We start from the raw sequence: 25594 nt of genomic DNA, 5'->3' as shown, positions 1-25594 counted from the left end.
CAGTTGTTGATGTCAGTCACCTTTCCCAGAAGGCCTTAGAGGGGTTTCACCATCTCTCTGATCAGGGAAGAGGTGCAGGTGTTAGGAGTAACACACACACACACACACACAGCTCCCTTGGCAACAGTGATCTGCTCTTACTAAGAACTGCATGATATGCAATGAGGACTAACCATTTCCTCCCTACCCCCATCTCGCTCCATCCCGCTCTTCTCTCCCACCCCGCGGATCTTCCACAACAGGGTCCCTGTGCTCGGGCCTCTTCAGTACCTCGGCCCTGGGGGTGTCCTCTAGCACCCCCAACCTTTGGGACTGCGTCCGCACCCACTACCGCAAACCCCCCCCCTGCCCCCCTGTTTGCCTTTTTCGAGATGGTACGCCTCCCTCCAAATCTGAGCTCCTCAATCGATCTCTATCTCCCATCTCTTCTTCGTGGAAGAGGCCCTACTATATAGTGTAAGACTACCTTGAAGATTTGAAATGGCGTCGCGAGCTGATGTTTAGATCCTGTTTCTTCCAACCTTAGTGGACAAGAGGTTATTATTTGATCAGACAAGTTATCGAAGAGCCCTCTTTTCCTGCCTCTTTTCATCAGCCTCTTAAGAGCAGCGCTGTCGAACTAATTCGCTCTTCAACCAGTTCCAGGAAGAGCCACACTGAAAATCGGTTGTGACCTCGCCGTCAAAATTTGCCAAAGAAATGTGGGTGAATTTTCTATGCACCCTGACTGTCCTAGCTTTCATTTGGGGTAATTATTAGCACGTCGGGCACAGTCAAGAAACTGTTTATGAATTTCAGGCCCATTATCAGTTCTACAGTTTTCGATGTGGTTTTAGTCATTTGACAGGCCTGCTTTAGAGCAGTCCTCTGCTTGAGTGATTTCCCCTCTCTCCCAACAGCATGACGGTGACCACATTCGTGATTACATGCTAAGAATTGTTTGTCCCCATACAGTGTATGCAGAGCATGATTTTGTTAAAAACCCTGGCATAATGGACAATACTGTATGACCTGCCCCATGCATGTGGAGAGGACAGGTTGTCCCACTGTGGGTTGAACTGAAGTTCCCCACGTTGTCCACTGGGTGGCATTGTGTACTGTTTCCACTATGCAAGTGATGTCACACTTTTTGAAACGGTTGCTTTAATATTATGCTTTGAGATGTTACTTCACTGTTTGCTTGTATGAGACTACAGAGTGTGATGTGTGGGGTGTTGAAATAACACCAATGTTTTTCTATGACGTATGGGGGGTGGGTGGTGGGGGGTGGTGGTGTCTCGGTTGTTTTAAAGTGTGTGTTTTTGCAAACGTCTATTTCTCGTAATGCACTGGTAGGTTACAAAGACGAAATATCAATAATGATTGTGTTTACAGATACACCTCGCGTAATCCAGATGATTACAGTATTTTAATATGACACATGTTCAATATAACAGGATGGTCAAATGTCACTTGCCTTCATCGTACGTTTCATCTCATATGTTTCAGATCATTTTGGCATGGAACAGTCAGTCAGTGTTCCAGAAAGATTTAAAACGAGCTAAAGGACATTTTAGGTAACTTCTTCAAAAGCTCAATTCACCAGTGCCTAATGTTGCGCAGGAGGTCTAAGGCACTGCTATCTCGGCGCAAGAGGCGCCACTACAGTCCCTGGTTCGAATCCAGGCTGTATCACATCCGGCTGTGATTGGGAGTCCCATAGGGCGGCGCACAATTTGGCCCAGCGTCGTCCGTGTTTGGCCCGTGGTAGGCCGTCGTTGTAAATAAGAATTTGTTCTTAACTGACTCGCCCTAGTTAAATAAAGGTTAAATAAATCTAAATAATAATGTCACTCCTCTGTCTGAATTCAGAACAATCACAAGCTGAGTTGTACAACGGACTAGGTATCTCCCTTTTCCCTTCACATTCTCTGTCAAATCCTCTGTTAGCCCTTCCCATGCTGCGTATGTCTCACCACCGACAGAGAGATACCGACAGAGAGACACAGACAAACATGCACAGTGCACACATAATAAGGCTGCAACATTAGAGAGGGGCTCTACTTCGGAGAGTTTGAAGACACACATGGGGTCAGGAAAACACACACACACGTACGTATACACACACACACACACGTACGTATACACACACACACACGTATATACACACATAGGTACGTATACACACACACACGTACGTATGCCCTCAGATACTAGGTACAAGCGTGTACACAGTTAACCTGCGGGCCCCAGTAACACCATTACCCTTCTTATTTCCTCAGAGCTCTTCTCTATGCCGGCAGTAAAGAGATTTTCTGTGTCGTTTGCCAGGCATCCGACTAATGGTACGTCCGTTTAAATATACCTCGCCACTCAGTTTCCCTTCATCTTGCATGTCTTTTTGGGGAAACAACTCTATTTTGGTTTGATATTGGCTGCATAATGACGTCATTATGCCAGAATCTCAATTTCTCTTGAGTTTTCTACTTCACAAGACTTCCTGTCTTCACCATCTGTTTTGGTTTGGACCCTCACTCTTAACACCATCCGTGTTCTGCCTTGACACTGATTTCACCTGTTAATACACGTCTCTCTGACCCACCGTTTTCCCACGGGATGGGTACATGTATGTGGAATATATCGCCTTGTGTGGCTGTGTGTACATATCATTGCATATCATCACATGCTCCTTTTGTTCATTCAAACCCCATTCTCTGGAGAGACGGTTAGCTCCCTCCACCATTCCAGTTTACTTTTTGATAACCCGTGTGTTTACAGCTATTTTAATAGCCTTTCAAAAAACATCCTTTTATTTCTGAAGTAACTGGCAAACCTCTTGTTCAACTCTTGAGCGATGTTTCAATTTGACCCAATGAAAACTGAGTTCATGCTAAACCTACTAATTTAATACGGTGGGTAAGGAATGGAAGGGTTTTAACATGAAACCTGTCCCATCACTCATCACCATGTCAGTGAATCTATTCATTTCATTTGAAGGAATGGTTGGTGTTCAAATGAGAGAGAGGGCATTCACATAGAGAGAGGGCATTCACAGAGAGGGGGCATTCACAGAGAGAGAGGGGGCATTCACACAGAGAGAGGGCATTCACAGAGAGGGGGCATTCACAGAGAGAGGGGCATTCACAGAGAGGGGGAGAGAGGGGGCATTCACAGAGAGAGAGGGCATTCACAGAGAGGGGGCATTCACAGAGAGAGGGGCATTCACATAGAGAGAGGGGGCATTCACAGAGAGAGGGGGCATTCACAGAGAGAGGGGGCATTCACAGAGAGGGGGCATTCACAGAGAGGGGGGCATTCACAGAGAGGGGGCATTCACAGAGAGGGGGCATTCACAGGGGGGCATTCACAGAGAGATTCACAGGGGGCATTCACAGAGAGAGGGGGCATTCACAGAGAGAGGGGGCATTCACAGAGAGAGGGGGCATTCACAGAGAGAGGGGCATTCACAGAGAGAGGGGCATTCACAGAGAGAGGGGCATTCACATAGAGGGGGCATTCACATAGAGAGGGGCATTCACAGAGAGAGGGGGCATTCACAGAGAGAGGGGGCATTCACAGAGAGAGGGGCATTCACAGAGAGGGGGCATTCACAGAGAGAGAGGGCATTCACAGAGAGGGGGCATTCACAGAGAGAGGGGCATTCACAGAGAGGGGGCATTCACAGAGAGAGGGGGCATTCACATAGAGAGAGGGCATTCACAGAGAGGGGGCATTCACAGAGAGAGGGGCATTCACAGAGAGAGGGGGCATTCACAGAGAGAGGGGGCATTCACAGAGAGAGGGGGCATTCACAGAGAGGGGGGCATTCACAGAGAGGGGGCATTCACATAGAGAGAGGGCATTCACAGAGAGGGGGGGGCATTCACAGAGAGGGGGCATTCACATAGAGAGAGGGCATTCACATAGAGAGGGCATTCACATAGAGAGAGGGCATTCACATAGAGAGGGGCATTCACATAGAGAGGGGCATTCACATAGAGAGGGCATTCACACAGAGGGCATTCACACAGAGAGAGGGCATTCACAGAGAGAGAGGGCATTCACAGAGAGAGAGGGCATTCACAGAGAGAGAGGGCATTCACAGAGAGAGGGGCATTCACACAGAGAGAGGGGGCATTCACACAGAGAGAGGGGCATTCACACAGAGAGAGGGGGCATTCACACAGAGAGAGGGGACATTCACACAGAGAGAGGGGACATTCACACAGAGAGAGGGGACATTCACACAGAGAGAGGGGACATTCACACAGAGAGAGGGGACATTCACACAGAGAGAGGGGACATTCACACAGAGAGAGGGGCATTCACACAGAGAGAGGGCATTCACACAGAGAGAGGGCATTCACACAGAGAGAGGGCATTCACACAGAGAGAGGGCATTCACACAGAGAGAGGGCATTCACACAGAGAGAGGGCATTCACACAGAGAGAGGGCATTCACATAACCCTGTGCTATGGAAGAGAGACTGCAGTATACGTGTTGCTATACAGTACCAGTCTAAAGTCTGGACACACCGACTCGTTCAAGGGTTTTTCTTTATTTTTCTTTACTTTTTGAAGAATCTCAAATATATTTTGATTTGTTTAACACTTTTTTTGGTTACAACATGATTCCATATGTGTTATTTCATAGTTTTGACGTCTTCACTATTTTTCTACAATGTAGAAAATAGTTTTAAAAAAATAAAGAAAAACTCTTGAATGAGTCTGTGTGTCCAAACTTTAGACGGGTACTGTATGTGAACATGTGTCCACAAGAATACCCATTGAAATGGAAATGGACCAATTTGAATTTATTCCGTCTGTTTTACTGATCTCAAGTGAGTCATGTTGCTATGTACTGTGTTATGAAATATATTACTATGTTATCGGGGTCCAGGCAGTGGTTGGATGAGTTTGTCATGCATGGGTGAGTGCTGTGGTATCTCTCAAACAATGTTTTAGCATCTGAGCTGCTGTGGTATCTCTCAAACAATGTTTTAGCATCTGAGCTGCTGTGGTATCTCTCAAACAATGTTTTAGCATCTGAGCTGCTGTGGTATCTCTCAAACAATGTTTTAGCATCTGAGCTGCTGTGGTATCTCTCAAACAATGTTTTAGCATCTGAGCTGCTGTGGTATCTCTCAAACAATGTTTTAGCATCTGAGCTGCTGTGGTATCTGTATCAAACAATGTTTTAGCATCTGAGCTGCTGTGGTATCTCTCAAACAATGTATAGGACCTGAGCTGCTGTGGTATCTCTCAAACAATGTATAGGACCTGAGCTGCTGTGGTATCTCTCAAACAATGTTTTAGCATCTGAGCTGCTGTGGTATCTCTCAAACAATGTATAGGACCTGAGCTGCTGTGGTATCTCTCAAACAATGTATAGGACCTGAGCTGCTGTGGTATCTCTCAAACAATGTATAGGACCTGAGCTGCTGTGGTATCTCTCAAACAATGTTTTAGGACCTGAGCTGCTGTGGTATCTCTCAAACAATGTTTTAGGACCTGAGCTGTGGTATCTGTGGTATCTCTCAAACAATGTATAGGACCTGAGCTGCTGTGGTATCTCTCAAACAATGTATAGGACCTGAGCTGCTGTGGTATCTCTCAAACAATGTATAGGACCTGAGCTGCTGTGGTATCTCTCAAACAATGTATAGGACCTGAGCTGCTGTGGTATCTCTCAAACAATGTATAGGACCTGAGCTGCTGTGGTATCTCTCAAACAATGTAGGACCTGAGCTGACCTGAGCTGCTGTGGTATCTCTCAAACAATGTTTTACCTGAGCTGCTGTGGTATCTCTCAAACAATGTTTTAGGACCTGAGCTGCTGTGGTATCTCTCAAACAATGTATAGGACCTGAGCTGCTGTGGTATCTCTCAAACAATGTATAGGACCTGAGCTGCTGTGGTATCTCTCAAACAATGTTTTAGGACCTGAGCTGCTGTGGTATCTCTCAAACAATGTTTTAGCATCTGAGCTGCTGTGGTATCTCTCAAACAATGTATAGGACCTGAGCTGCTGTGGTATCTCTCAAACAATGTATAGGACCTGAGCTGCTGTGGTATCTCTCAAACAATGTATAGGACCTGAGCTGCTGTGGTATCTCTCAAACAATGTATAGGACCTGAGCTGCTGTGGTATCTCTCAAACAATGTATAGGACCTGAGCTGCTGTGGTAAGAAAGTAAGTGGTTGAATTGAGAATTTTTGCCCGACACAATGACTTTACTGTTGGGGCTGTACAGATACAAGTCAATGTTTTGTGAAATGCGCTTGATTGTATTTTCCTGTAGCTTGGAGAATGACGAAGGAGAGGGGACACATTGAAACTGCAGACTCTGGGCCTGGCTCTCACCCAGTTAAACTGAATGAATTTGGCATTGAATTCTAGGTAAATAGCAGTGAGCTTAGAAACAATGTGTTGGGCTCCAAGTGCCTGGGTCATCTGGCTAAAGTTGTATTCTAGGACCGGACGCGTCCCCTGGGTCATCTGGCTACTAGGACCGGACGCGTCCCCCCGTACTAGGACCGGATGCGACGTGTGTCCCCGCTAGGACCGGATGCGATTTATCCTGTTCCCCCCCCGCCCCCATGCAAAAGACCGGACACGTCCCCTGTACCTGGACCGGATGGACCAGACTAATTGCGATATTCAACGCATGGTTTCAGCGTCTGTGTTGACAGAGTTTTGGATGAACTTCTGCTAGCTACTCACTGCAATGGCTACAGTGATCAGTGGTTTTATATTAGGCCCTAACCTAGGGTCAGTGCAGCCCATGTCGAGAGGTGTGCTGGATTCAGTAAGGTCTGGCTCTGCATCAAGTATGAAGTATAAAGAAAGCTGTATAAGTTGGCAGTACTTACCGAAAAGGGAGGTGGACAAATGGTGTAGTGTCTCCTAACTCCATAGTGTGATGCCAGTTCTTGAAACGAGCTTGAACAGGTGTGTGCTCAGATTAGAGGCACAGTAACGCTTCTATTCATACGACCTGTAGTTCTCAACAAGACTTCCTCATCCGTGTAACCAACCTTCTCCGTCTGCTCATGAACAACTGTTGTCTTTGGTTCAGACCTCTATCCAGATGGTTGTTCTGCCATTTTGAAGTTAGCCATCCACAGTCAAGGTGTCACAATACTGTGCTGGCATGAAAGATGCATTAGATCAAAGGAAAGGTCTGAGATCGACTAGTCCTTGTCTGAGGCAGATATCTCTGTCTGTGCAGTTGTTTTGTCTTTTTGGGGTGATGTACAGTGCATTCAGAAAGTATTCAGACCCCTTGGCTTTTTCCACATTTTGTTATGTTACAGCCTTATTTTAAAATGGATTAAATAACAAATTTTACTCCTCAATCTACACACAATAACCCTATAATGACATCACAATACCCCATAATGACTTCACAATACCCCATAATGACTTCACAATACCCCATAATGACAAAGAGAAAACAGGTTTTGAGAAATATCTTATTTACTTAAGTATTCAGACCCTTTGCTATGACACTTGAAATTGAGCTCAGTTGTATCCTGTTTCCATTGATCCTACAACTTGATTGGAGTCCACCTGTGGTAAATTCAATTCATTGGACATGATTTGGAAAGGCACACACCTGTCTATATAAGGTCCCACAGTTGTCAGAGCAAAAACCAAGCCGTGAGGTCGAAGGAATTGTCGATAGAGCTCAGAGACAGGATTGTGTCGAGGCACACATCTAGGGAAGGGTACCATTACCTTTCTGCAGCATTGAAGGTCCCCATGAACACAGTGGCCTCCATCATTCTTCAATGGAAGAAGTTTGGAACCACCAAGACTCTTCCAAGAGCTGGCTGCCCGGCCAAACTGAGAAATCTGGGGGAGAAGGACCTTGGACAGGGAGGTGACCAAGAATCCTATGGCCACACTGACAGAGCTCCAGATTTCCTCTGTGGAGATTGGATACCCTTCCAGAAGGACAACCATCTCTGCAGCACTCCACCAATCAGGCCTTTATGGTAGAGTGGTCGGACTGAAGCCACTCCTCTATAAAAGGCACATGACAGCCCGCTTGGAGTTTGCCAAAAGGTGCCTAAAGTACTCCGATCGTGAGAAACATGATTCTCTGGTATGATGAAACCAAGATTTAACTATTTGGCCTGAATGCCCAGTGTCACTCCTGGAGGAAGCCTGGCATCATCCCTACGGTGAAGCATGGTGGTGGCAGCATTATGCTGTGGGGATGTTTTTCAGCAGCAGGGACAGGGAGACTAGTCAGGATTGAGGGAAAAATAAATGGCACAAAGTACAGAGAGATATTGATTTTAGAATAAGGCTGTAGCGTAACAAAATGTGGATCAAGTCAAGAGGTCTGAATACTTTCCAAATGCACTGTAGGTACTACCCATATTACCAATAAGTCTCTCTTTTCCCGTTGTCTGGTATTCTGGTTGACCCTGAATACTTTCTGAATGCACTGTAGATACTACCCATAAGCCTCTGTTCCGGTTGTTGACCGTTCTATGAATTCCAGATTTCACCCTGTTTGGATTCTACATGAAAACATTGAGGCCTCGTTTTGTAGTTGCAGTTCGGTTTAATGTCTGGAAAGAAAGCATTGTCCTTTCTTTGATGTTGAGAAGCCTTGTTTACTTACTGGTGATCGAGACCAGCAAGGAGGTGTTTTGACTGACTTGCCTGTCATCTTCCAATGTGTATTACCCCATGAACAACAACGATGGAGAGACTGTAGCTCTGGACAGCGGTTAGATGTTTCTCCATCTGTCTTATCGAATGGACGGGAGCTGCAGCCTCGTTTCTTTTTGAATGAGAGAGTCACAGCCTCTTTAATATTGTGAACATGCTGGCCCGCCTACAGCCTTTCACTACTCTTCCTCACCATGTAGCCCAGCTGCTGAAGGGGCTCTCCACTGACACGGTCCTCCTGTCTTGTTCCTCTGGACGGGGGCCATGGCCCTCTACCTGCAACAGTGCCCTTACGGTGCCTTCTTCCGGAACCGTCTGGTGTCCAGCCAAGACGTCCCAGAGTGCCTCTACGGTCGGACCCCCGTAGTCCTCCCAGAGTGCCTCTACGGTCGGACCCCCGTAGACCTCCCAGAGTGCCTCTACGGTCGGACCCCCGTAGACCTCCCAGAGTGCCTCTACGGTCGGACCCCCGTAGACCTCCCAGAGTGCCTCTACGGTCGGACCCCCGTAGACCTCCCAGAGTGCCTCTACGGTCGGACCCCGTGGACCTCCCAGAGTGCCTCTACGGTCGGACCCCCGTGGGACCTCCCAGAGTGCCTCTACGGTCGGACCCCGTGGGACCTCCCAGAGTGCCTCTACGGTCGGACCCCGTAGACCTCCCAGAGTGCCTCTACGGTCGGACCCCCGTAGACCTCCCAGAGTGCCTCTACGGTCGGACCCCGTGGACCTCCCAGAGTGCCTCTACGGTCGGACCCCGTGGGACCTCCCAGAGTGCCTCCCGGACCCCGTGGGACCTCCCAGAGTGCCTCTACGGTCGGACCCCGTGGGACCTCCCAGAGTGCCTCTACGGTCGGACCCCGTGGGACCTCCCAGAGTGCCTCTACGGTCGGACCCCCGTGGGACCTCCCAGAGTGCCTCTACGGTCGGACCCCCGTGGGACCTCCCAGAGTGCCTCTACGGTCGGACCCCGTGGGACCTCCCAGAGTGCCTCTACGGTCGGACCCCGTGGGACCTCCCAGAGTGCCTCTACGGTCGGACCCCCGTGGGACCTCCCAGAGTGCCTCTACGGTCGGACCCCGTGGGACCTCCCAGAGTGCCTCTACGGTCGGACCCCCTGTAAACCTCTCAGAGTGCCTCTACGGTCGGACCCCCTGTAGACCTCCCAGAGTGCCTCTACGGTCGGACCCCCTGTAGACCTCCCAGAGTGCCTCTACGGTCGGACCCCCTGTAGACCTCCCAGAGTGCCTCTACGGTCGGACCCCCTGTAGACCTCCCAGAGTGCCTCTACGGTCGGACCCCCTGTAGACCTCCCAGAGTGCCTCTCGGTCGGACCCCCTGTAGACCTCCCAGAGTGCCTCTACGGTCGGACCCCCTGTAGACCTCCCAGAGTGCCTCTACGGTCGGACCCCCTGTAGACCTCCCAGAGTGCCTCTACGGTCGGACCCCCTGTAGACCTCCCAGAGTGCCTCTACGGTCGGACCCCCTGTAGACCTCCCAGAGTGCCTCTACGGTCGGACCCCCTGTAGACCTCCCAGAGTGCCTCTACGGTCAGACCCCCTGTAGACCTCCCAGAGTGCCTCTACGGTTGCTTCTGTCCTCATTACTTTTTTATATCTAATTCACTGTCACTGTCTACATGACGTTTGTTGGCCTATTCCTTCATGTCATTCTGTTAACCTGTCTGTCTCTGCCTGAGAATGCAGCCGTGACAACTATAAAGGGAGTGTTCAATCTCCAATCGATGGCTCAATATCCCTTACTCATTTTGCTGCGGCTTTTAATCCAAAAGGATGTTTGCCAGCTTTCTCTTCCAGATCTTTACGGTGAAATGAGAAAGAAAAAAAGTCCCTGCTAGGTGGAAAAATGTCGATCTGCCCTTGAGAAAAGCACTTAACCCTAATTGGTCCAGGGTCGCCGTCAATATTGGCTGATCCCTGGTCATGACCCCGCTCTCCGAGGGTGTCGCAGGGGAGTGCGATATGCAACAAAAACACATTTGCATTTCACACCACACACTTTCATATATTTGAAACAGGAAAAATATAAGCACACCTTATTTGACCTTTTACAGTCCAGTTGGGTATTCTGACTGTCAAGATAGTTGCTCTACATATGGACACTTGATTGGAGTGATGTGGAGACTGCACTTTTGGTGGCCCTCCTGGCTACCATTGGAAATCCCTTCGCTCTCATGAATGATGTTTTGGTATTTTGACCAGATTTAAGATCTGAGATCTGCGAAGAATATCTAGGTCATCTTGGCTCACCTCATTTTAATTGGCCAAGTAAGCGGTAGTCTGTCCTTAAACCACAGAGTTTTAGGGGAGTATCTGGCGCTTCTGCTTCCCTCTTTTAAGCCTACGCATCCCCACAGGAGAGTACTAGACATCAGTCCCAGAACTCTGTAGCTGGACAGGAAATCACTTGGTAGACTTGGAAGAGGTTGATAGGAATATTACATTTCCATAGGTAATTGACTGATAGGAATATTACATTTCCATAGGTAATTGACTGATAGGAATATTACATTTCCATAGGTAATTGACTGATAGGAATAATACATTTCCATAGGTAATTGACTGGGCACACTTGAATTGTCAAAGCCTGACGAGTTTTTTTTTCTTCTCTCGTCTTACTTTATTTTTCCATTTCCCTCCTCCTACCACTTTGTTTTTTCATTACATATCTTAATTCGCTGCGTCTCTCTCCCTCTCTTGCTCTTCCACTCTGTTTCACGGGTAGTAAATTAATGGCGCAGTGTAGCATCAGTGTCTTCTGCTACATCTGGTGTGTGTGAGCTGAATTAAATATCCTTATGGAGTGGTAGGCTGCAACACGTAGCGAGGGAGGGGTGGAGACAGAGCGAGGCAAGCAGAGGGAGGAAGGGAAAGACAACAGAAAGCTAGAGATCTTATCAGGCCTTCTCCACAGACGTCTGGGTTGGGTTCTTTAGCGACGTTATCAGAGAATTTTAGGCAGGCAAAACTCTCTCATATTGTACTCTGACTTTGTCTTGCCCAGGTGAATAATGATGCTGAAAACTGCTTCTGGTTGAAACTCAGCAAACTCAGACTCCACAAAAGGCTTCACCAATCACAACAACACTCTTTTGGGGGTTGGTGAAAGTCCATCCTGACCAAGTTGACTTGTTATTTGTGACATGAACACGTTGATTAATCTCAATGAAACTGTCAGTTGGTTGGGGAAGAAACATAATGGCGGAATACTGCAAAATGCAGGCCTTGGAAGCCATTTGTGCTAACCATCGAAGTGCTGTTGGGATTTAGGTTACAACAGTTGGACAGTTCGGGGAGAAGGCTGACAGCATGCATTCTGGGAAATGGATGACTGGATGACTCATTGCTTGACCTCATACATTCCTTGTTTTTGTGTGGTGCTGTCACTTCCATTGTGGTGTTATTTTGGGCTGCACTGTATGTCAAAGGATTGATTAGCTGCACAGGCCTGTTGGTGTGTGAAAAGCCTGTCGTCACACAACACAAGGCCTCAGGGCAGGACGTGTGTACTGTACGCCATTCGAGACGCAAAGCCTGTCCTTGGTCGATCTGCTCTATGGCTTGGTACTTTTGTGTGAATGACTGACTGAATTTTGGCATGGTCCTTGCAGAGTGCCCTGGGGGACGCCCAATGTCTATCTTTCTCCGTTGAGTGATGTCACATTGAAAGGGGGCGGTGCTACGTGCTATATTACTGTGTCGCCACGTCTCACAGCTCAGATGGAGGGGTGGTGCCACCGTGTGTTTGTGTGTCTCCTCTCCCATGCAGGCTTTGAAGGCTGCTCCATGGTGCCCTCTATCTACCCGCTGGAGACATTACACAACTCGCTGTCCCTCAAGCAGGTGGACAAGTTCCTCAATGCCGTGTGTGAGCATAGCAGCGATGCCCACGCCAAGACCATGAAAGGTAGGCATTCTAGTCAGAGACATGCATTTAGAGAGTTGGGCCATTGAAGTTTCTACATTATGATGCATTTACATGAAACTACAACATTCTATGGCAGCCATGTTGGCTCCCCCTTTTACATTACATTGGGAATAGAATGTCTAGAATGAGCATTGCGATGCATTTACATGAAACTACAACATTCTATGGCAGCCATGTTGGCTCCTCCATTAACATTACATTGGGAATAGAATGTCTAGAATGAGCATTGCGATGCATTTACATGAAACTACAACATTCTATGGCAGCCATGTTGGCTCCTCCATTAACATTACATGGGGAATAGAATGTCTAGAATGAGCATTATGATGCATTTACATGAAACTACAACATTCATTCCAGGAACGACATACCTAGCCTCTACAATACAGACCTGATCCAAGATCTGTTTGTGCTGTCGTACCAACTCCTATGGCCATTGGCCTGATAATGACCATAAGTGTTGGCAAGATTGGAGAAACAGATCTGGGACCAGGCAAACAAATGAATATATTTGGTGTCAGTCATCACTGTCTTTCTCAGTGGCATATCATACATCCACCTTTTATGATGTTTAGTAGCGAACATGATCGTTTCCCTCCAGCTCTCTCTGCCTTGTTCGACACGTCGAGTCAGGGGTACAGCCAGACACACACCTACCCCCACCCACCGAAAGCCCTGTCCTCCTCAGAAACTCCTGTCCGGTCCCCCGAATGCCCACTTTGGTGTGAGTATAGCGACGCCCACGTTCTTCAGTCTTCATCCATATTTCTTTAAAACATATCTAGCTCTTTTAAATGTGAGAATATTAAACGCTAAACGAAATACTGAGCATTAACATCACCGTACTGTACTTGTACCACAGAGTAATATGCTGCGTTCTTTTGAGTACCAATTAGCTACAGTAGGTCAACCTTGCACCTCTGCTTCTCAAAATGCTATAGTGAGTTACAGTAGATGCATATGCACATCTTTACAATCAACGCAGGTTCAGGTGCATGTCAGTCCGACCACAACCCATCTAGCCCTTACCTAGATGGGTTTGTGCAATATGGCGGAAGCCTCCCCCAACCCCGTGGGTAGGTTAGTTTGAGATTACACCCACTCAGTCCCTTCAGATGTGAAAACATCAAAGTGATGCTAAGGGCTAGGGAAAAGGGTTCGTTTTAGGACTCAACACTACAGTAGTAATGCACATCTCCATTGGTGTTCAGTGGGGCAACAGAGAATGTTTTAAAACAAAATGAATGTCTTATTGACCAGTCCGTTTGGAGTCTATTATTGCCTAATGGTTACCAGGCCAACCAGCACCAGAGACAGAGGTTTCCCAGAGCAGGACATATAAAAAGCCTAAAACTGTCAGATTAACTAAATAAGAGCGCTGTGTTTTAGTCTTTCTTTGCCAAGAAGAGAGGCGCTATCAATTTAAGACTTCTGTAAAATAGGACTCGGGATAATAACCCCCCTTAGTTTTATCTAGCCATCTCTGCCTCTCCGCTGGGGTCCATTGTTGTCGGTGCCCCCCTTCCAGTGGGGATTAATTTGGCCCTTCACCAGTCTTTTAGTTTCAACAGCTGCTGTGAGCTTCTTTATCTCTCTCTCTCTTTCTGTCTCTCTCCTTTGTCTCTCTCTTTTTCTGTCTCGCTCTTTCTGTCTCTCTTTTTCTGTCTCGCTCTTTCTGTCTCTCTCCTTTATCTCTGTCTCTCTCTTTCTGTCTCTCTCCTTTATCTCTGTCTCTCTCTTTCTGTCTCTCTCCTTTCTCTGTCTCTCTCCTTTATCTCTGTCTCTCTCCTTTCTCTGTCTCTCTTTGTCTCTCTCCTCTCTTTCTCCTCTCTTTCTGTCTCTCTCCGTCTCTCTCCTCTCTTTCTGTCTCTCTCCATCTCTCTCTCTTTCTGTCTCTCTTTCTGTCTCTCTCCGTCTCTCTGTCTCTCTCCGTCTCTCTGTCTCTCTCCTTTATTTCAGTCTCTCTCCTTTCGTTCTCTCTCTCTCTCTTTGTCACTCCTTTCTCTCTCTCTCCTTTATCTCTGTCTCTCTCCTTTATCTCTCTTTCTCTCTCTCCTTTATCTCTGTCTCTCCTTTCTTTCTGTCTCTCTCCTTTATCTCTCTCTCTCCTTTCTGTCTCTCTCCTTTCTGTCTCTCTCCTTTCTCTGTCTCTCTCTCTCTTTCTGTCTCTCTCCTTCCTCTCTCTCTCTTTCTGTCTCTCTCCTTTCTGTCTCTCTCCTTTATCTCTCTCTCTCCTTTATCTCTCTCTCCTTTATCTCTCTCTCCTTTATCTCTGTCTCTCTTTCTGTCTCTCTCTCTTTCTGTCTCTCTCCGTCTCTCTCCTTTATCTCTCTCTTTCTGTCTCTCTCCTTTATTTCAGTCTCTCTCCTTTCGTTCTGTCTCTCTCTCTCTTTCTGTCTCTCTCCTTCCCCTCTCTCTCTTTCTGTCACTCCTTTCTGTCTCTCTCCTTTATCTCTCTCTGTCCTTTATCTCTCTCTGTCCTTTATCTCTCTCTCCTTTATCTCTGTCTCTCTCCTTTATCTCTTTTTCTCTCTCCTTTATCTCTTTTTCTCTCTCCTTTATCTCTGTCTCTCCTTTCTTTCTGTCTCTCCTTTATCTCTCTCTCTTTCTGTCTCTCTCTCTTTCTCTCTCCTCTCTTTCTGTCTCTCTCCATCTCTGTCTTTCTGTCTCTCTCCTTTATCTCTCTCTCTCTCCTTTATCTCTCTCTCTCTTTCTTTCTGTCTCTCTCTCTTTCATCTGTCTCTCTCTTTCTGTCTCTCTCCTTTCTCTCTCTCTTTCTGTCTCTCTCCTTTCTCTCTCTTTCTGTCTCTCTCCTTTCTCTCTCTTTCTGTTTCTCTCTCTCTTTTCTCTCTCTCTTTCAGTCTCTCTCCTTTCGTTCTGTCTCTTTCTCTCTTTCTGTCTCTCTCCTTTATCTCTCTCTCCTTTATCTCTCTCTCTCCTTTATCTCTGTCTCTCTCCTTTATCTCTTTCTCTCTCTCTCTCTCTTTATCTCTGTCTCTCTTTCTGTCTCTTTCTGTCTTTCTGTCTCTCTCCTCTCTTTCTGTCTCTCTCCTTTATTTCAGTCTCTCTCCTTTCGTTCTGTCTCTCTCTTTCTGTCTCTCTCCTTCCTCTCTCTCTCTTTCTGTCACTCCTTTCTGTCTCTCTCCTTTATCTCTCTCTCTCTCCTTTATCTCTCTCTCTCTATATCTCTGTCTCTTTCTGTCTCTCTCCTTTCTTTCTGTCTCTCTCCTTTCTTTCTGTCTCTCTCCTTTATCTCTGTCTCTCTCCTCTCTTTCTGTCTCTCTCCTTTATTTCAGTCTCTCTCCTTTCGTTCTGTCTCTCTCTTTCTGTCTCTCTCCTTCCTCTCTCTCTCTTTCTGTCACTCCTTTCTGTCTCTCTCCTTTATCTCTCTCTCTCTCTCCTTTATCTCTGTCTCTTTCTGTCTCTCTCCTTTCTTTCTGTCTCTCTCCTTTATCTCTGTCTCTCTCCTCTCTTTCTGTCTCGCTCCTTTCTCTCTGTCTCTTTCTGTCTGTCTCTTTCTGTCTCTCTCCTTCATCTCTGTCTCTCTCCTTCATCTGTCTCTCTCCTTCATCTCTGTCTCTCTCCTTCATCTCTGTCTCTCTCCTTTATCTCTCTCTCTTTCTGCCTCTCTCCTTTATCTCTCTCTTTCTGTCTCTCTCCGTCTCTCTGTCTCTCTCCTTTCTCTTTCTCTCTCTCCTTTCTCTCTCTCCTTTCTTTCTGTCCCTCCTTTCTCTCTATCTTTCTGTCTCTCTCCTTTCTTTCTGTCTCTATTTCTGTCTCTCTCCTTTATCTCTGTCCCTCTTTCTCTCTTTCTGTCTCTCTCCTTTCTTTCTGTCTCTCTCTCTTTCTGTCTCTCTCCTTTCTTTCTGTCTCTATTTCTTTCTCTCTCCTTTCTCTCTTTCTCTTTCTGTCTCTCCTTTCTTTCTGTCTCTCTCCTTTCTTTCTGTCTCTCTGTCTCTCTCCTTTCTGTCTCTATTTCTGTCTCTCTCCTTTATCTCTGTCCCTCTTTCTGTCTTTCTGTCTCTCCTTTCTTTCTGTCTCTCTCCTTTCTTTCTGTCTCTCTCTCTGTCTCTCTCCTTTCTTTCTGTCTCTATTTCTGTCTCTCTCCTTTATCTCTGTCCCTCTTTCTCTCTTTCTCTTTCTCTCTTTCTCTTTCTGTCTCTCTCCTTTATCTCTGTCTCTCTCCTTTCTCTGTCTCTCTCTTATCTCTGTCTTTCTCCTTTCTCTGTCTCTCTCTCTGTCTCTCCTTTATCTGTCTCTCTCTTTCTGTCTCCCTCCTTTATTTCTGTCTTTCTCCTTTCTGTCTCTCTCTTTCTCTCTCTCTCCTTTATCTCTGTCCCTCTCTTTCTGTCTCTCTCCTTTATCTCTGTCTTTCTCCTTTCTCTGTCTCTCTCCTTTCTCTGTCTCTCCTTTATCTCTGTCTTTCTCCTTTCTCTGTCTCTCTCTTTCTCTGTCTCTCTCCTTTATCTGTCTCTCTCTTTCTGTCTCCCTCCTTTATTTCTGTCTTTCTCCTTTCTGTCTCTCTCTTTCTCTCTCTCTCCTTTATCTCTGTCCCTCTCTTTCTGTCTCCCTCCTTTATCTCTGTCTCTCTCCTTTCTCTGTCTCCCTCCTTTATCTCTGTCTCTCTCCTTTCTCTGTCTCGCTCCTTTATCTCTGTCCCTCTCTTTCTGTCTCCCTCCTTTATCTCGGTCTCTCTCTTTCTCTCTTCTCTGTGTCTCTCTGTCTCCCTCCTTTATTTCTGTCTCTCTCCTTTATCTCTGTCTTTCTCCTTTCTCTGTCTCCCTCTATCTCTGTCTCTCCTTTCTCTGTCTCGCTCCTTTATCTCTGTCCCTCTCTTTCTGTCTCCCTCCTTTATCTCTGTCTCTCTCCTTTATCTCTGTCTCTCTCCTTTCTCTGTCTCCCTCCTTTATCTCTGTCTCTCTCCTTTATCTCTGTCCCTCTCTTTCTGTCTCTCGCCTTTATCTCTGTCTTTCTCCTTTCTCTGTCTCTCTCCTTTCTCTGTCTCTCCTTTATCTCTGTCTTTCTCCTTTCTCTGTCTCTCTCCTTTATCTCTGTCTCTCTCCTTTATCTCTGTCCCTCTCTTTCTGTCTCTCGCCTTTATCTCTGTCTTTCTCCTTTCTCTGTCTCTCTCCTTTCTCTGTCTCTCCTTTATCTCTGTCTTTCTCCTTTCTCTGTCTCTCTCTTTCTCTGTCTCTCACCTTTATCTGTCTCTCTCTTTCTGTCTCCCTCCTTTATTTCTGTCTTTCTCCTTTCTGTCTCTCTCTTTCTCTGTCTCTCGCCTTTATCTGTCTCTCTCCTTTATCTCTGTCTCTCTCCTTTCTCTGTCTCCCTCCTTTATCTCTGTCTCTCTCCTTTCTCTGTCTCGCTCCTTTATCTCTGTCCCTCTCTTTCTGTCTCCCTCCTTTATCTCGGTCTCTCTCTTTCTCTCTTCTCTGTGTCTCTCTGTCTCCCTCCTTTATTTCTGTCTCTCTCCTTTATCTCTGTCTCTCTCCTTTCTCTGTCTCCCTCTATCTCTGTCTCTCCTTTCTCTGTCTCGCTCCTTTATCTCTGTCCCTCTCTTTCTGTCTCCCTCCTTTATCTCTGTCTCTCCTTTATCTCTGTCTCTCTCTTTCTCTCTTCTCTGTGTCTCTCTTTCTGTCTCCCTCCTTTATTTCTGTCTCTCTCCTTTATCTCTCTCTTTCTCCTTTCTCTGTCTCACTCCTTTATCTCTTTCACTCTCGCCCCAAAATTGAACTTGCAGTAACCATAGCTTTATCTGTCTCTCTTCAGTCTTAATAACCCATGTAATGTTTATTAGGGTGTAGAGGAGGAGTAGAAAGCATGCTGGAGGTTAGAAGTTTCCCTCTGATGAATAGCTGCTTTGTTCTCATTTGAGTGTGGTGTGACATTTGTTTATTTTCTCACTAGACTCTGTAGACTGAATTCATTGCAGAAGGTAAACAGTTTTACGGGAAATTAGATATACGTCTGTGATTTGTATATGTATGGAAACAAATTAGATTCAACACCAATAGAGTTTCGCCCAGCGGTAGAGTTTCGCCTAGCGGTAGAGTTTCGCACAGCACTGGGCCCAGCGGTAGAGTTTGGCCCAGCGGTAGAGTTTGGCCCAGCGGTAGAGTTTGGCCCAGCGGTAGAGTTTGGCCCAGCGGTAGAGTTTGGCCCAGCGGTAGAGTTTGGCCCAGCGGTAGAGTTTGGCCCAGCGGTAGAGTTTGGCCCAGCGGTAGAGTGACTGATATTACACTTCAAATTTGATATGTTGTTTAATAATGTTTGACGCATTGTAAATAATCATTTGTGTTTAATTGACTTACATGTATAAATTAAGGTACAAAATAATTATCCCATCACAATTACTTATGTTCATTTTTGTGTGGGTCTCTCTCTCTCTTTTTCTTTGTGTGTGTGTGCAGACAGCAGTGGCCCCTCTAGCACAGTGTTCAGTGGAAGGTCCTCTTCCCCCACCTCAGTGAACCCAGACAAAAATTTCAGCTTCAGTGAGTAGACCACAGCCCCCTCACCGGATCCCACAGAGAAACTAGAGGACAACACAACACCTGGATCCACTCCCTATTAATCCATCCACCCACCCATCTATTCATCTGTCCACCCATCTGTCCACCCACCCAGCCATTCATCCATCCACACTGTGACTTCTACCCACCTGTGAGTCCTTTCAAACTAATCACAGTCACATACAGTGCTGGACCCTAAGGACCACCAGTCTCATTTTGTTGGCAAAAACAAACCAAAACCCACTGGCCCCTCCCCTCAGGCAGATGTGTGTCCAACCAACACTCTGCCCCAGTTGAGCGACAGCGAGGGGAGCCTATCCCCAGGCTCCTTTGCAATGTATAGACGGACCTGAGGCTGGACGCATCACTGCCGTCTGTCCTGAATTCAGATTGTGCTGTCCTGCCGTCTGTCCTGAATTCAGATTGTGCTGTCCTGAATTCAGATTGTGCTGTCCTGAATTCAGATTGTGCTGTCCTGCCGTCTGTCCTGAATTCAGATTGTGCTGTCCTGAATTCAGATTGTGCTGTCCTGAATTCAGATTGTGCTGTCCTGAATTCAGATTGTGCTGTCCTGAATTCAGATTGTGCTGTCCTGCTGTCTGTCCTGGATTCAGACTGCTGTCCTGCCGTCTGTCCTGAATTCAGATTGTGCTGTCCTGCTATCTGTCCTGAATTCAGACTGTGCTGTCCTGGATTCAGACTGCTGTCCTGCTATCTGTCCTGAATTCAGATTGTGCTGTCCTGGATTCAGACTGCTGTCCTGCTATCTGTCCTGAATTCAGATTGTGCTGTCCTGGATTCAGACTGTTGTCCTGCTATCTGTCCTGGATTCAGACTGCTGTCCTGCTATCTGTCCTGAATTCAGACTGTGCTGTCCTGGATTCAGACTGCTGTCCTGCTATCTGTCCTGGATTCAGACTGCTGTCCTGCTATCTGTCCTGAATTCAGATTGTGCTGTCCTGGATTCAGACTGCTGTCCTGCTATCTGTCCTGAATTCAGACTGTGGCTGCTGATTAGAGACGATGGGAGAAACAGGAGCTGATTATTTCCATGCTTCATCCAAATCCTATTCTATATGGAACTGCACACACAAAATGTGTCGGTGCATTGAGTACCTCCTCTGTCAGAGGAGGGAGGTAGGTTCTGCATTTTCAATCAGGGCTGACCATATTCTTTGGAACACAGAGATAGTTGAGCCAGTTGATTAAATATGGACTATTTTCTCCAGTGTTGTTGGTGTTGTCCCCTTTTTCTTTGTATACTGTTTGGGTTTCTGTACTTTACATGATTTTGGGAGGAAAGGGTACAATACAATGGGGATACTATTTCCTGTCATTGTCTACACAGCATTTTCATACCACTTTGTCGCAAAATAACAACTCCTTCTGTACACATACTGGTTATGTTTTAAGTGTAAAAGATATTTCATACACCTCCTTCAACCTACCAAACATATAAACAATACACGTGCCTCAACTCCCTTACAACGAGAATCAGTGTTACTGAATGTATTTTTTTAGTGTTTCAAGGGTAAACCACTACAGAGGATGTAGCTGACTGTCTTTTAGGCTACTTCAGTCTGTACTGGATCCAGTCCTCATACTAGTTTAAACATGTCTGCTGTTTTGCCATAGTTAAGTGTTTAATATGAATTTAAACAATTCTATATCATATGTTGTAATGTATATTATTTTGCCATCTGTGTTGCACCTGAGAGGATAATAAACATATATTGAATATGTAATTAGGGCTAAAAAATAAAACAAAAATGAGATGGGAGGGATCCGTTAAATCGTTTATACAAAACATATCGGTATGAATACAACTTCATACAAAACATATCGGTATGAATACAACTTCATACAAAACATATCGGTATGAATACAACTTCATACAAAACATATCGGTATGAATACAACTTCATACAAAACATATCGGTATGAATACAACTTCATACAAAACATATCGGTATGAATACAACTTCATACAAAACATATCGGTATGAATACAACTTCATACAAAACATATCGGTATGAATACAACTTCATACAAAACATATCGCTATGAATACAACTTCATACAAAACATATCGTGTATGAATACAACTTCATACAAAACATATCGGACATGAATACAACTTCATACAAAACATATCGGATATGAATACAACTTCATACAAAACATATCGGTATGAATACAACTTCATACAAAACATATCGGTATGAATACAACTTCATACAAAACATATCGGTATGAATACAACTTCATACAAAACATATCGGTATGAATACAATTTCATACAAAACATATCGGTATGAATACAACTTCATACAAAACATATCGGTATGAATACAACTTCATACAAAACATATCGGTATGAATACAACTTCATACAAAACATATCGGTATGAATACAACTTCATACAAAATGTTGTTGTGTTTTTCGTGTACAGTGCCATTACATTCTTGACATAATTCTCAGAATTGTAAACCTGAAACGTTTCAATAGATTATGAAGAGAACATGCTTGTCATTGTGTTTTGTAGTTTGTATGTCGTCTTTTTTGTATGTAGTCTTTTTTGTATGTAGTCTTTTTTGTACGTAGTCTTTTTTGTACGTAGTCTTTTTTTGTACGTAGTCTTTTTTGTACGTAGTCTTTTTTGTACGTCGTCTTTTTTGTACGTCGTCTTTTTTGTACGTAGTCTTGTATGCTATCTCAAGGATGCTCTCAACTGCACTAATGCAGACCTACCGTAGCACTGCTGAATCTGTACAACAAACCTTTCTTTGACTTTACTTCACATTGTTTTTTATTGTGATAGTAATGATTTATTTAACGATTGGTGTTTTTGTAGGTGAAATTTAGGGCTGTATTTGTGATTTTACTTCATGTGGCATGTAATGTCAGCCAAAGAAATGTTGATGCTGTGTAGAATCCTCTCCTTAGACTTTCAAAATAGAATACCAAGGTTGTTTTATTAAAAGTCATATCGGCTCTCTGAAGGTTGTGTTTCTCCATTAAGCTCAGGCATTACAAATCCATCATTTTAACTAGTCTGATGGGTGCACAAGTTTGTGTGTGTGGGCATGCGGGTGTGTGTGGGTATAGCAAGGTTTACTATCATATTATAAAGCCCTCAAACTCAACTCTGGACCTCGAAGCCAGTTCCATTGCATAATTTCATTGTTCCCCTCTAATCAGGGACTTGTTTAGACCTGGGACACCAGGTGGGTGAAATTAATTATCAGGTAGAACAGAAACCCAGCAGGCTCCGGACCTCGTAGGGTCAGAGTTGAATAGCCCTGTTATAGAGGAAGATATGCTCTCACAGTGGCTTCACACATCAGATCACAAAATACAGCTGGCTTCCATTAGTACTTTATATGAAGAGGAGTGAGTGGAACAGTTCATGTCTGTTTAGGCAACGGAGAGAAAGACAGAGATATTTAACGGCCCTGTTTTTATACTATATTGTTCAACAGCTGATGAAACTAACACTGAAGAAGTGTGAAACAATGTGATCAGTGTTATTTCCTGATAATTGCTGGTTGAAAATACAAAATCGACACAGGACCTTCTGGTCAGCAGGTTTTCATGGGTGGAGTCTCGGTTTTCCATGGTGACATCACCATGCGGTAAATTGGTTAAAGGCCCAGTGCAGTCAAAAAAACATGATATACCTGTGTTTATTTATATATACTGTATGTATGTGTGTGTGTGTATATATATATATATATATATATATATATATATTGAACAAAAATATAAATGTGACAATTTCAAAGATTTTACTGAGTTACAGTTCATATAATGAAATCATTCATTAGGCCCTAATCTATGTATTTCACATGATTGGTAATACAGATCTGCATCTGTTGGTCACAGATACCTTAAAAAACAAAAGGGAGGGAGGGGTGTGGATCAGAAAACCAGTCAATATCTGGTGTGACCTCCATTTGCCTCATGCAGCAAAACACAACTATTTTGCATAGAGTTGATTAGGTTGTTGATTGTGGCCTGTGGAATGTTGTCCCACTCCTCTTCAATGGCTGTGCGGAGTTGCTGGATATTGGCGGGAAATGGAACGCGCTGTCGTACAAGACGATCCAGAGCATCCCAAACATGCTCAATGGGTGACATGTCTGGTAAGGATACAGGCCATGGAAGAACTGGGACATTTTCAGCTTCCAGGAATTGTGTACAGATCCTTACTACATGGGGCTGTACATTATCATGCTGAAACATGTGATGGTGGTGGATGAACAGCAAGACCATGGGCCTCAGCATCTCGTCACGGTATCTCTGTGCATTCAAATTGCCATCGATAAAATGCTATTGTTTTCGTTGTCCGTAGTGTATGCCTGCCTGTACCTTAAACAGCTCTGGTGGACATTCCTGCAGTCAGCATGCCAATTGCACGCTCCCTCAATTTGAGACATCTGTGGCATTGTTGTGTGACAAAACTGGCCTTTTATTGTCCCCAGCACAAGGTGCACCTGTGTAATGATCATGCTGTTTAATCATCTTCTTGATATGCCACACCTGTCAAGGGGATGGATTATTTTTGGCAAAGTAGAAATGCTCACTAACAGGGATGTAAACAAATTTGTGCTCAACATTTTAGAGAAATAAGCTTTTTGTGCGTATGGAACATTTCTGGGATCTGTTATTGAAGCTCATTAAACATGGGTCCAACACTTTACATGTTGCGTTTTTATATTTTTTGTTCAGTATTTCCACACTGAGGTTGGAATAATATTGTAAAAACTATAATGCCCTTTTAGTGTACGAGCTGTTGGGAGAGAAAAAAACGGCTGAAATGTCAGCCTCTTTTGGTGGGATTGAGTCTTGGCCTGCCTGGTGACATCACAAAGGCAGTAAATTTTTTAATAGACCAATTAGAAAGAGTTCTGCCAATAACAGCTAGTTTTCAGTTTTCCAACTCACATCACCCCCATACAGTCCTAGCAAAATTCTTGCTTTGCTAAAATGCCATTTTTTTGTTGCCAATTTTAGTGGAGCTCTATTATAGTACGGTACTTAACTGTTACCCAGAAATGATTTGGTATTGCTATAAAAACATCTCCATTGATCCTTTACCGAGTCTTTATTGTATGATTCAGGAATGCCCACACAGAGATTTAATGCAACATTTACAGAATCAAGAGAACGACAGAAGCCACTGAAGTTGCTATGTTTATCATGATCACCAATGATCCTGAAGGCTATAAAGACAAACTCCTTCAATCTTTTAATTTATTAGTTCTCCTCACATAGGGAAGAGTGGGAAGCCACTGAATTTGCTATGTTTATTGTGATCACCAACGATCTTGAAGCTTATAAGTACCATGTAGGACACATCCCCTCCTCCAGCTCAAGTCACTGCAATGTACGCATATTCATAACCTCCAGCTCTAGAGTCACTGCAATGTATACATATTCATAACCTCCAGCTCTAGAGTCACTGCAATGTATACATATTCATAACCTCCAGCTCTAGTCACTGCAATGTATACATATTCATAACCTCCAGCTCTAGTCACTGCAATGTATACATATTCATAACCTCCAGCTCTAGAGCCACTGCAATGTATACATATTCATAACCTCCAGCTCTAGAGCCACTGCAATGTATACATATTCATAACCTCCAGCTCTAGAGTCACTGCAATGTAAACATATTCATAACCTCTAGTTCCCTCGAGTCCCCCCCTCCCTGTAACTGGACTGTAGACGTTGCCGATGTTAGTGGTGACATTTAGTGTAGACCAGATTTAATATTGTTATTGTAGGGTCCCATCGCAACTACCTAAAAGTAGCCAAGAATGCTACCTATGGTCTGTTTGCGTTCTCTCCAGTCCATCTGGCTCTCATTGGCTGTTCTTCAGGCCAATAGAGATAGGGGACTGATCTTTATATCGGTGCCATTAGAGCGTCTGTGACATGAGCAGCGCCACTGAGGCTACAACCCATAGGAATTCCTACTATGACTACTTTAAAATGGCGGAATCATGGTGGATGCCCTCAATGGCGCTGCCCATGCTAAAACAGCCTATCATTCTCTATGCTCTTGCCTTGTGTTCCTCAGCTTCACTCTTTGTTCCACCACCATGTGTCACAGCGTTCTCATGTCAGGTCGCGTGGTCTATGTTGAGTGATGTCATTCTGTCTGACCTCTCCACTCTCTCTCCCTGAGCCCGTTCCCCCAGACGGACAGAGCAGCAACACCAGCAGAGAGAAACCACCTCTCATTCTGAAACAGAAATGATCCATCCATGAGGCTCAGTCCCCTACTTTTTATATATTGAGTACCACAGAATGAGTCACAATACCCATAAAACCTAGCGATTAAACGAGGAAATGGTTCCACTTGTTTTCCCACCCTTTTACTGTCCCACTGGGTATTTTAGAAACACTTAAAGTAAGGGCTGTGTTTCGTGTAGACTCACCCTGGGGCCACGTTTTGA

General features: G+C 45.1%; 1 protein-coding gene across 6 annotated transcripts in view; it reads left to right on the top strand.

The window, feature by feature from the left end:
• The window catches only part of LOC112247920 (inositol hexakisphosphate and diphosphoinositol-pentakisphosphate kinase 1-like), a 108480-nt gene extending 87374 nt beyond the window's left edge, over positions 1–21106 (top strand). For 3 of the 6 annotated variants that reach the window (XM_042326280.1, XM_042326260.1, XM_042326353.1), the window contains 4 exons: positions 2262–2324; positions 12455–12592; positions 13215–13337; positions 19024–21106. In XM_042326280.1, the coding sequence (XP_042182214.1) occupies positions 2262–2324; positions 12455–12592; positions 13215–13337; positions 19024–19115 (416 nt within the window). In that variant the 3' untranslated portion in view covers positions 19116–21106. The remainder of the gene's footprint in view (positions 1–2261; positions 2325–12454; positions 12593–13214; positions 13338–19023) is intronic. The other 3 variants (XM_042326413.1, XM_042326338.1, XM_042326308.1) reach the window with 2 other exon arrangements.
• Positions 21107–25594: the final 4488 nt, after the last annotated feature.

The sequence above is a fragment of the Oncorhynchus tshawytscha genome, linkage group LG01, assembly GCF_018296145.1.
Source record: "Oncorhynchus tshawytscha isolate Ot180627B linkage group LG01, Otsh_v2.0, whole genome shotgun sequence".
Lineage (NCBI taxonomy): Eukaryota > Metazoa > Chordata > Actinopteri > Salmoniformes > Salmonidae > Oncorhynchus > Oncorhynchus tshawytscha.
Note: the sequence above shows the minus strand (reverse complement) of the source record. Positions and strands in the feature narration are given on the sequence as shown.